This window comes from Leptodactylus fuscus, chromosome 1, assembly GCF_031893055.1.
Source record: "Leptodactylus fuscus isolate aLepFus1 chromosome 1, aLepFus1.hap2, whole genome shotgun sequence".
Taxonomy (NCBI): Eukaryota; Metazoa; Chordata; class Amphibia; order Anura; family Leptodactylidae; genus Leptodactylus; species Leptodactylus fuscus.
The window spans coordinates 209,324,728-209,337,737 of NC_134265.1; the positions used below are offsets into that span (position 1 = coordinate 209,324,728).

At 40.1% G+C, this 13,010-nt stretch overlaps 1 protein-coding gene across 3 annotated transcripts in view; it reads right to left on the minus strand.

Annotated features, from left to right (window-relative positions):
- Nucleotides 1-5,133: 5,133 nt before the first annotated feature.
- REXO1 (RNA exonuclease 1 homolog) overlaps nucleotides 5,134-13,010 on the minus strand; it is a 70,372-nt gene continuing 62,495 nt past the window's right edge. For all 3 annotated transcript variants that reach the window (XM_075282905.1, XM_075282914.1, XM_075282896.1), the window contains one exon: nucleotides 5,134-5,865. In XM_075282905.1, the coding sequence (XP_075139006.1) occupies nucleotides 5,777-5,865 (89 nt within the window). In that variant the 3' untranslated portion in view covers nucleotides 5,134-5,776. The remainder of the gene's footprint in view (nucleotides 5,866-13,010) is intronic.

Here is a 13,010-nt window from a genome sequence, read left to right on the forward strand (position 1 = left end):
TCACTACCATATTACTTACTGGATTACACTGCATTTTGCCAACTGATGGCACATGCTCTACCCTGATGGAGAATACCTAGACGCCTTCATTTCTCTAGGAAAACTCCCTGCTTTATATTGCTAAATGTTGGAGAACGTAAGCCTTTTCTTTGGAAACATCGGTCTGGGAAAAGGCACTATTGACATGTGGAGCAGCAATTATGGACAAGGACAATATATGGCTTTCCTGGGCCTACTGGGCCAATGTTTTGACTGTCAAGGGCCATAATACAGAAAGGCCAGGTTCTAGTTCCACCCCAATTGTGCAGTCCCAGTTCCAACACCATGCATGGCCCACCATATATGGATTCTTCTATCTGGACCTTTTTCCACCACCATTTTCAACATGGGAAGATGTTGCTTCCACTCCTATTCCACCTCCTCCACCCTCATTCCATACATGTCAACCATGCAGTTACATGTTGCAATTAATGTATCTTGTAGCAATTATCTTGCTGGATGGCTCCTCACCAATTCCAACTGGGCAGTATTGTCAGTGACAATTGTCCCTGTATGGTGTATGTTCCTAAACTACTAATGGCCAGAAAAATTTCTGTGCATTTCAGCTGTTCTTATATTGCAAAAAATAACCTGCCGTATTTCCAGCGACACATCAATGTGATCTCTTTACTGCATATCTTACAGGAAACCATTACACTGATGAAATGAAAGATGAGGAACAGTTTCCACCTCTTATGGTTCATTCACACGGAGTAAACACGCGTGTATTTTGGCAAAATGCACGTGTAAAAATAAGACTCCCATTGACTTCAATGACATTTTTTTGAAGTTTTATCTTATCCACAGGTTGCATGGAAAAAATAAGTTATCAAAATGAATCAAACACCTCATGTATTTTACTAATCTGCTGCTGATGCTGGCTGCTCTTCCTAAACAGCACCACTGCCATTAAGGGGACTTTTATGGGCAACAGGTTTATTATTTTGAAGAGAAAAATTGTGGCAGTTTGTTTGACTGAGGAAAACTAGATCAATTGTGTTGCCATCTACATGTGTGGCGGAAGAGGAAACTTGTGAGAGACCAAAAGAAGTGGTTATTGAGAAACTGTGAGGCAGCTGGGGAGACAGGGGTGTCAATATGTATATTAAAGTCACCCATGATGAGAGTAGGAATTTCACAGGATAGAAAGGGAAGCCAAGATGCAAAGTGATCCAGAAACTGGTAGGGTGAGCCATGTGGCCGGAAGAACACACGTAGGCATAAGGAGAGTGGGTGGAATAGTTTTATGGTGCGGATTTAAAAAGAGGGGAAGTTGAGTGAGGGTATTGATGGGGGGGGGGGGGGGGGTTTACACACATTCAAGACCGTGGAATTTCAAACATCAGGGATCTTCCTCGTTAAATTACCACATGTCAGTAGGGAGAGTCTTGTCTTCTCTCCTTGTGACATACCCAATGGGTATGGACACAGACGCATCACAATGTAAGTCACTCCGGTCGTGTGACAGCTCATGAACCCATTAGTTAAACAAACTGTACCTGTGGAGACATGTCATTCTGTAATTTTGCATGTGCCACATTTAAAGGTCCCCTTAGGGACACTCCTCTCCAGACAATTCAGATCCTGTTAGACAGGTTTAAGATGACTATGGGTCAGAATATTGCCCAAGTTTCTTGCCTTCCTATATGTAAGGGTGTGTAACATCAAGATCCATCGTATGCATATCCCAATATGACTGTAATATTTCCATTAAACTTTTCAAACCCACTGGACGGATACTTTGTTGGTTCTGTCTATGCAGTCTAGGGGTAAGGAGTGTATTTCGGTTACCGGTTTCAGTGAAATGTCTGGCCTCTATTAAAATAGGAATGGGATACCCTCATTTATGGAATTGTTCTTTCAGTTCATTAGCTTTTGTGTGGAATTCCCTTTCATCTGAGCAGTTCCTGTGTACTCTCAGCAACTGTCTTTTCGGGATCCCACGTCTTAGGGTTCTTTGATTTAGTTTATTGGAGTACATGGATGTTCTTCTCATAATTATTAGCCTTATTTTGCCTCTTGATCTGTTTGTTTGGTGTTAAGCTCAGATCTAATGGACAATTTGATGCATTTTTGGGGCTAAACAGTTCTTGGTTATTAAAGGAATGGCACTCTGCCCTATGTTTAGCACTGATAGAGAGGTCAGTATTTTTAGAGGTTATCGGATTACATCACATCACCCTTTTGGTAGCATTTTTTTTTTCTCCCTTGCAGTGTGCATTACTGTTAGGTAGAGTATGTTACACTTGAGAGACTTTTATATTTACATTTCATATTAAAAGTTAAGTTTCACATATTCTTCTGACTTTATACCTATATGGAAAATGGCTCACAGAGTATAATCTAGGCAGAAAGTTTGCAGAGGAAAAAAAACTGGAATACTCCTTTAAATGGATTATCCACCTTTTAAAAACAGATGGCCTATCGTTAAAATAGGTTATCAATATTAGATTGGATGGGGTCTGACTTATAGAACACCAGCAAACCAGCTGTTTCCCAGAATCCACAGCTCCATGCTGGTCACCATGTTGCTAACTCACTCACTGTATTCCGGATAACAGCAATTATGGGTACTACAGTTGTGTCCCTTTCAAGTCCCTGGTTATTCCGCAACAGCACCCATAACCGTTGATATAAAGAATATACTGTAGGGATGGGGTCGGAGGCCCCAGTCAAAGTTTGAACAAGAGCACATCATTTTTCCTAGTTGAATAATGAAATAGTTCAATATGTTGTGTGGTTGTAGTTTCTCTCATGATTGTATATACGATTAGATTTATACCATGTACTGAAAGAGTAGTCAAGACAGGAAAATATTTATTTACAAAAAGGATTTTTTTTTTTCATAGTATTTTTTTTTGCATGTTACTATAGAGATACATGGGTCTGCACAGTTCTGCAGGGACAATAGGAGAAGAAAGAAAAAAAAAAGTCAAAGCTGTATATAGTCTTTAAAAGAAACTACAAATGAATAAGTATGCCTTTGTTTGGTACCATCACCTTACCTGAACGTATATATTCACACGATTGGATAATGAAGCTCCATCTACAAATTCCTGGTAGTATTTCTGTTTTTACCATTCAGACCACATGATGGATGGCAATGAGCACTTTCTGTAGTAATTTTTCACCAACTATGACATTAAATCACATTGTTTTTGGAGAGATCCCTTAACCTACTTTATGTTGCATGAATGGCACATCTTTAACACAACTATGTAAAAAAAAAAAAAAGGGTTGGAACAGTTGTCGGCCAACAGTGTAAGTACGGTGCATGTTCGTATAGCATATTTGGTAGCACTTATAGTACAAACTTTAGGTAACAGAAGTTTCCATAAAGTCAAACATTAAGAAATTATTCAATGCAAACTTAAAACGTAACTAAACTTTTTAAATAACAATTTTCTGGCAGAATTTGTTAGTACAATTTTAATATACTTTATTAAAACATTTTGGCTACTTTCTGTGAAATCCAGCATTTCTGTAGTATTTCCCTTGCTTCTCACTGTGTACTGTGTCTGTAATGCAGGAATTTTGTAGCTTGTAACATCTATAAGTAGAGGGAGGGTTATGAGAAATGGAGATCCTTAGGAGGTAGGTTCAGAAAAATCTGTGTGGGGGTGGTGGTGGTAGAGAGGTACGAGGTGGTATTACATAAAACGGTGATAATGTGCAAGTTACGAGTCCATATCTGAAAAAGCTCCAACATATTGAGGGAAACATTGTTTTGATTGATTGGAGTCATTCAGTACTCATCTTCTAGATAGGTTCTTGAAGAGCAGTGTGACTGTTTCAGATATGCCGTAACCTCACCATTCGTAAGGTTTGGAAGGCTAATGGGATAAGAGTCTAGCAACCCAACTAGATGAGGTGTGGAGTGGATGATTCCTTGCTGTGAATAACTTCAAGATGAGACTTCAATTGGAGAGACGAAAAGAAATTATGGGACGAAGACAGAGCTTGTCATGTTTTGTCAAAGTCTGGGGGGTAGGTGAAGATAAACGAAGGAGATCAACGACCCATTATGACTGGAGAGGAGAATCTGCTGAGTTTAAATTGCTCATTGACTTTGGTTACAGAGTCCCATCTGGGAAATATGCACACACACTTTCATGGAGTGCTATAGGACATGGCCCAAGGCAAAAAGCTGTCAAGGATTCCTCAACCAGTACATATAGTTTGCGAGCAGTGCATTTAATCTAGAAAGTGAATAGCTCAATAATACATGTTAATGGGTAAGGTATATGCTAATTTAGGACTAGGTGTGATCTGCTAAACATACTAGGGTTACACAAAACACTATGTAAAATGATGATGTGTATAGTTTACAAGAAGGTCTGTGGTAATAGGATAGGCAGTGACCGGTTATAAGAGTTTCGATTGAATAATCATTTGAATAAGGTTTATACTATCAAACCATGAAATGTACAGTATGGAGCAGCTGGAGGTGGTACGTTTAATATGCTAGTAAGGGCAGATAATTAATCTTGTAAAGATGTGCAGGGTCAGGGATCTATTTAATGCCTAGAAACTTGAGAGAATCTGTACGCCACTGGATGGAAAGGAGAATATTCAGATTTTATTATTTGTGTTAAAGAGGACCTTTCATCAAATCGGGCCCATGCAGTTTTATATACTGCTGGAAAGCTGACAGTGCGCTGAATTCAGCGCACTGTCAGCTTTCCCGATCCGTGCCCGGTGTAAAGCGCTATCGGTCCCGGGACCGTAGCGCTTTAGTGTCAGAAGGGCGTTTCTGACTGTTAGCCAGGAACGTCCTTCTGCCTCGCGGCGCCTATCGTGCTGTACTGTGGAGCGGGGAGGAACTTCCCCCTCCCTCTCCTGATAATACTCGTCTATGGACGAGCTGTGTGAGCAGAGGGAGGGGGGAGTTCCTCCCCGCTCCACAGCACAGCGCGATAGGCGCCACGAGGCAGAAGGACGTTCCTGGCTAACAGTCAGAAACGCCCTTCTGACACTAAAGCGCTACGGTCCCGGGACCGATAGCGCTTTACACCGGGCACGGATCGGGAAAGCTGACAGTGCGCTGAATTCAGTGCACTGTCAGCTTTCCAGCAGTATATAAAACTGCCTGTGCCCGATCTGATGAAAGGTCCCCTTTAAATAGAGGTAGAATTGCTTCCAACACCAAAAGCAAGTTTTAACTGTTGTTTATAACAGTTTGAATTGGCCTTCTATCCTACACACAAGCCCATACCACTTTACAGCTCTCCATAGAGAAGCAAGGGAAAGATTAAAGAGGCGCCTGATTTCACAGAAAGGAACCAATATCTGTTAGTAAAGTCTATTACCAAATACACTTATTGCAAAAGTTGTCTGAAGTTTAGTTGCACTGTAACACACATAACATTCTATATAACAAGCATGTAAGTTTCTATTTGTACCTAGTAAAGGAGAGGTCACATATTTCATTTTAGTTAACAGCTTTTTTTTTTTTTTTTTTTCTTCTTTATATATAAATAAATAAAAAAGGAAGAAGGTAAACAGATGTGTGCAGTGGGGTTTTAATTCTAATTGGGGGGAGAAAAAAAATATATTATTGAATACAAAGAATATTAAAAATGTGTGAACCATAGTTCCCATATAAAATAAAGATGCTCCATACTTTGAAGACTTGAAATTCACAAGTTAAACTGAAATTGGCAGCAGTTCACTATAAAAAGTTTCCAACTACAACTTTTGTGGGCACATTCACTTGAGGTAAAACCAGTAAAGTGGATCATCGTTTAACTTTAGCGTCCTCTTTAATACGCCAGATCATCAGTTCCATACACGAGCAGGCGTCTTCACTAGAGTCATGGCCCTCCACTTTGAGAAGAAAGAAAAGAGGCATTAGAAATTAATGGAAAAACAATCAAAGCTAAATATTCATTTTAAAATATATTTTGCACATTTCAGTTTTTCACAGCACTCAGACAATGTGGGAGAATTAAATTGGTTTTTACTTGGGAAACAATACACAACAGCAGCATGTATAGGAACTCCAGCAACATCAAAGAGTACAAGAGATGATATTTACATCATGGACAAAGAGATACTAGTCTGTCACATAGAAAATGTAGTGTAATGTACAGGCAGCAGTTACAGGGCAGAAAGATTATGGATATAACATTTTATTGGGACACATTCAGTGTTGCCTGACATTTATGTAAATCTCCATTTTCCTGTTGAAAAGTAAAAGGGAAGGTCCTATCGATTATAAACGGCTATCTCTGTATGCACAGTCCTGTAGGACAAGCCATCGGTCAGCAATTGACAGGTTGTCCTCCATGACAGTAAATGGAAGATGTTCCACTGCACTATTAAATTTTATTTTAATTTTTTTTAACACATATTTGGCATCTTCAGCATGTATTGTCCAATCTACAAATCTTAATCATTTTAGAAAGTGATTTAAAGTCTATGTGAACGTATGACTGTAGAATAAGACTACACTAGGTTTGTTTGTAGTCTGTAACCATGGGGATAAACGGATTCACATAGAAGCTGAAGTGTAAGTGCAATGCAGTGTGCCAAAGCCTCCAAAGCCCTGTATTCAAAAATTACAATTGCACTAATTGACCTAAACTATATAAAATCTGAAGGACTTTCAGATCCAGCATTTGAGCACATGAAAGTTTTAGAAGTGGAACGGCATTTTTATCCTACTTATCTGGGCAGAAAGACCCTGGCATTCCTAGGAGCCCCACTCTGATTTGAGAGAGCTTTACTAAACCTTCCAGTGCTGTTATGCGGCCTCCTAAACAACAGGACCATATGGCATCGTGTACTACTACACAATTGATGACCTGGGAGAATCTGCTGCCAGCACATAGCAACTGTGGCTCAACCGCTAAAATCTGCCACATGAAGTGGAAAGGGAGATCTCGCCCATCATTCAGGAAGTGGTGGCAGCCACCACAGTGGACATCACATTTGTCTAGCTGAAGATGAGCAGTGGATTTCCACAGACGAAGATGACATGCAGAGCACATTCACATATCCGGGACCTGACTGCTGAGAAATCAGACAGACTTGAGAACAGTTTGTAAAACAGCTATTTAAAATTGGTGGGACCCATTTAAAATTTTTGAAATATAGATATTTTTGCAAATGTATTAAAAAAAGGAAAACTGAAATATCACATGGTCATAAGTATTCAGACCCTTTGCTGTGACACTCATATGTAACTCACATGCTGTCCATTTCCTTCTGATCCTCCTTGAGATGGTTCTACTCCTTCATTGGAGTCCAGTTGTGTTTAATAAAACTGATTGGACTTTATTAGGAAAGACTCACACCTGTCTATATAAGACCCCACAGCTCACAGTGCATGGCAGAGCAAATGAGAATCATGAGGTCAAAGGAACTGCCAAGGAGCTCAGAGATAAAATTGTGGCAAGGCACAGATTACAAAAGAATTTCTGCAGCACTCAAGGTTCCTAAGCGCAAAGTGGCCTCCATAATCCTTAACTGGAAGAAGTTTGGGACGACCAGAACTCTTCCTAGACCTGTCTGTCAAGCCAAACTGAGCAATCGTGGGAGAAGAGCTTTGGTGAGAGAGGTAAAGAAGAACCCAAAGATCACTGTGGCCGAGCTCCAGAGATGCAGTAAGGAGATGGGAGAAAGTTCCACCAAGTCAACTATAACTGCAGCCCTCCACCAGTCGGGGCTTTATGGCAGAGTGGCCTGAAAGAAACCTCTCCAGAGTGCAAGACATGAAACTCCGCATAGAGTTTGCCAATAAACACATGAAGGACTCCCAGACTATGAGAAATAAGATTCTCTGGTCTGATGAGACGAAGATTGAACTTTCTGGCTTTAATTCTAAGTGGTATTTGTGGAGAGAATAAGGCACTGTTCATCACCTGCCCAATACAATCCCAACAGTGAAACATAGTGCTGGCAGCATCATGCTATGGGGGTGGTTTTCAGCTGCAAGGTCAGAACGACTGGTTGCTATTGAAAGAAAGATGATTGCGGCCAAGTAGAGATATCCTGGAAGAAAACCTCCTCCAGAGTGCTCTGGACCTCAGACTGAGCCAAAGGGTTCACCTTCCAACAAGACAACGACCCTAAGCACAATAATAATAATACATTTTATTTATATAGCGTAAACATATTCCGCAGCAATGTACAAATTGTAGGGTTCAAGTACAGACAAAAAGATACATTACAAAGAAATATAGCTACTTCACTCAATGGAATTGAGGGCCCTGCTCACAGGAGCTTACAATCTATGAGGTAGAGGAGGTGACATAAGAATTAGCAGGGGCGGCAATGGAGGTAGCATTACTTATACAGTGGTCAGACAATTTTGTAATAGAGGTTACTGTCATTACACAAACATAAAGCTGTATGAGCCGTCACCAGTCATGTCCTTTAACCCCTTAAGGACCAGGCCATTTTTTGGTTTCGCATTTTCGTTTTTCCCTCCTCACATTTCAAGAGCCATAACTTTTTCATTTTTCAGTTCACAGAGTCACATGATAGCTTATTGTTTGCGGGACAAATTGTACTTTGTAATGGCACCATTCAATATGCTGTGCAATGTACTTGGAAGCTGGAAAAAAATTCAGAATGAGGCGCAATTGGAGAAAAAATGCATTTGCGCCATTTTCTTATGGGTTTAATTTTTACAGCATTCACTGTTTGGTACAAATGACATGTTACCTGTGTTCTACGTGTCAGTACAAACGCGGTGATACCAAATTTATATAGTATTTGAAATTTTTTGATACTTTTAAAAAAATGATAAACTTTGCAAAATAGAAAAAAAAATTTGTGTCATCATGTTCTAACACCTGTAACTTTTTCATATTTCCATGTATGGAGCTGGTTGTGGTGTCTTTTTATGCGGGACAAGATGACGTTTCTATTGATACCATTTGGGGAAAGATCCGATGGTTTGATCACTTTTTATTCAATTTTTTATAGGAGGCAAAGTGTTGAAAAAAACGCTTTTTGGCTGTTTTTATTTTTTTTGCTGCTACGCCGTTCGCAGTACGGGATAAATGTTTTAATATTCTAATAGTTCGGGCATTTTGGAGCGCAGGGATACCTAATATGTTTATGTTTAATGTTCTTTAATTACTTTTATAGCTAATCTAGGGAAAGGGGGGTGATTTGAACTTTTATATTTTTTTATTTTTTTAATACTTTTAAAAACTTTTTTTTTCTTCTGTTACATTTATGATCAGACCCCTTAGGTACCTTGAAACCTAGGGAGTCTGATCGCTCATACTATTCACTGCAATACTACAGTATTGCAGTGAATAGGAAAATCGCAGCACTTCTATTAGACGATGCCTCTGGCATCGTCTAATAGATCTAGTGCAGAGACAAGCCTGGAAGCCTTCAATAGGCTTCCGGCTGTCATAGCAACCGATCACCGCCCTCTTGTGACGTTCAGGAGGGCGGCGATCGGCAAAACATGGCGGCGCCCATGCCGCCGGCGCCGTTTACACACTGCGGTCACGTTTGACCGCAGTGTGTAAAGGGTTAACAGCAGCGATCGGCTCGGGCACCGACCGCTGCTGTTATTGGCAGGTCCTGGCTGTATGATACAGCCGGCATCTGCCGTGTATGGAGCGAGCTCAGCGTGTGAGCTCGCTCCATACATCCCCATGCGACCCATGACGTACAGTTACGTCAAGGGTCGCTAAGGGGTTAACATGCAGATGGTGCCTGGACATATAAAGTTATTAGTCTGAAACTGCATCATATCATGTGGGGTAATGTGGGAGAGGGAACAGAAGAGGGTTAATTTTAGAGATTCTAATTAGGGTATGGAAGGGTTTACATTAGGAATTGTGATAGGCCTGTCTGAAAAGATGTGTCTTTAGTTTGCGCTGCTGTAGAAATTGGGTGTTAATCCAATTGTCCGGGGTAGAGCATTCCAGAGGAGTGGTGCAACTCGGGAAAAGTCTTGTATATGAGTGTGGAAGGTTCTGATAATACAGGATGCAAGTCTTATGTTATTAAGTGAACGGAGAACACGGGTTGGGCGATAGAGATGAGGGAGGAAATGTAAGGAGGTGCAGCATTATGGAGAGCCTTGTGGATGAGGGTGATAAGTTTATATTGTCTTCTGTAATGAATAGGCAGCCAATGTAGTGACCGGCACAGACTGGAGGCCTCGCTGTAGCATCAAGACTGATAGATGAGCCTGGCCGCTGCATTCAGAATAGATTGTAGAGGGGAGAGTTTAGTAAGGGGAAGACCGATTAGTAAGGAGTTACAGTAGTCAAAGTGAATCAGAGCGGCAATAAGTGTCTAATGTATCTCTGGTAAGGAAAAGGTGTATTCTAGAGATGTTTTTCAGGTGGAGTTGACATGAACGTGTGAGTGATTGGATATCGGGGGGGGGGGTCTGAGTCAAACAATCCCAAGGCAGCGGGCCTGCTGCCTAGGAGTTATAGTAAGGCCTGAGACTGCAATGGATATATCAGGGACAGATCTGTTAGATGGTGGAAACAATAGTAGTTCAGTCTTAGAGAGATTTGTGGCTGTTTACGTGAAAAGGGCCCAGATCGTCGATACTAATTATAGAGAAAATAGTCCAAAACATATTTGGGTAAAAAAAAAAAATCACAATTTTGTTTTATGCAAAAATTTTATTTAAAAATATGTCAAGTTTACAAATTTGTTGAGACTTTTAAGAATTTGTACACTTTTGGTGCAGATTTCGTTAGAATTAAAGTGACAAATTAAATCGACGATCTGGGCCCTTTTCACGTAAACAGCCACATTTAGTTTCAGATAGAGCGAAGACATGATATTTGAGACAGCAGAGAGAGTCACTGGTGTTCTGTATGAGTACAGGGGTGATGTCATGGGAAGATGTGTATAATTGGGTGTCATCAGCATAAAGATGGTACCAGAAGCCAAATCTGGTGATGATTTGTCCAATGGGGGCTGTGTAGAGAGAGAAGAGCAGGGGACCTAGGACTGATCCCTGAGGAATCCCAACACTAAGGGAAAGAGGGGAGGAAACAGAGCCTGCAAATGATACACTGAAAGTGCAGTCTGAGAGATAAGAGTAGAACCAGGACATTGTGGCATCCTTGTTGCCGACTGAGTGGAGCATAGTGAGGAGGAGTTGATGGTCAGTGTCAAATGTTGCTGAGAGATCCAGAAGAAGAAGAGAGAAGTCACCATTGGATTTAGCCATCAGGAGATCATTGGACACTTTTGTGAGGGCCGTTTCAGTGCAGAGTGCGGAAACCAGATTGTAAGGCGTCAAGAAGAGAGTTAGTAGAGAGATAGCGGAATAAACGAGAATACACAAAGTGTTCCAAGATTAGAGAGCACACAGGTAAAATAACAAAGAAATGGTTTCAGAACAACTCTGTGACCATTCTTAACTGGCCCAGCCAGAGCCCTGACCTACAGTAAACCTAATTGTCAAGCCAACAGCATCGCTAACAGCGTCGCTGTCCACCAACGTTCAACAACCAACCTGAAGGAACTGGAAAGGATCTGCAAGGAAGAATGACAAAGGATCCCCAAATCCAGATGTGAAAAACTTGTTGCACCATTCCCAAGAAGAATCACGGCTGTACTAGTTCAAAAGGGTGCAAATATTCAATACTAAGCAAAGGGTCTGAATACTTATGACCATGTGATATTTCAGTTTCTTTTTTAAATAAAAAATATCTACATTTTTTGTTTTTTTTCGGTCAAGATGAGGTGCTGATTGTAAATTAATGAAAAATAAAATGATCTTTTTTGCTTTTAGCAAATGGCCGCAATGAAACAAAAAGTGAAAAATCTGAATACTTTCCGTAGCCACTGTACTTCAATTTACAAAAATGATTGCTCCTCTGACAAGCTACCTCGCGGCATGGATACCAGTATGTCATGTCTCATACTTTCACCTGTAATGCTTCCTCCATTCAGATTGTTTCCAAGACAGAGGAAAGTTTGTGAACTGTAGCAGAACTACTCTTTATTTAGAACAGCAGAGAGAGCCCTGTGCCAGGTAAATATTCCTGAAATGCCGACTCTGGCACAGGTGCCAAAGATTGCTGACCCCTGATCTAAATAATTAAAAATGAATTAAAAAATATCCCTTTCTGATAGAAGTGTCCCTTGAATTTACTTTTAAAGGAAGTCTACTACGTCGAAGACCGCTTCTAAACTACTTGCTAACTAGCCCTAACAATAGCATATGACAGTGAACATACAGTCCTATGAAAAAGTTTGGGCACCCCTATTAATCTTAATCATTTTTAGTTCTAAATATTTTGGTGTTTGCAACAGCCATTTCAGTTTGATATATCTAATAACTGATGGACACAGTAATATTTCAGGATTGAAATGAGGTTTATTGTACTAACAGAAAATGTGCAATATGCATTAAACCAAAATTTGACCGATGCAGAAGTATGGGCACCTCAACAGAAAAGTGACATTAATATTTAGTAGATCCTCCTTTTGCAAAGATAACAGCCTCTAGTCGCTTCCTGTAGATTTTAATCAGTTCCTGGATAAAGGTATTTTCAGCGACCAAACTTAACTGGACTTGAATTGTTTTGTAAAGAGGAATGGTCCAAAATACCTTCATCCAGGATCCAGGAACTGATTAACCCCTTCCCGCCGATGGCACTTTTTGACTTCCTGACCAAGCTCGATTTTTCAAAACTGACATATGTCACTTTATGTGGCAATAACTTTGGAATGCTTTAATTTAGTGATTTTAAGATTGTTTTTTTGTAACACATTGTAGTTCATGTTACTAGTAAATTTTGGTTGATATGTTTTGTGTTTAATTATGAAAAAATAGGAAATTTGGTGAAAATTTTGAAAAATATGCATTTTATAAAGTTTGAAATGATGTGTATTACATACAGATAGTCAGACCGCCAAAATTATATCATAAATCTCATGTCCCAGATCTCTGCTTTATGTCGGCATCAAAGTTTAGTCGCCCTTTTAATTTTTACAGACATTATAAGGTTTACAAGTGAAAC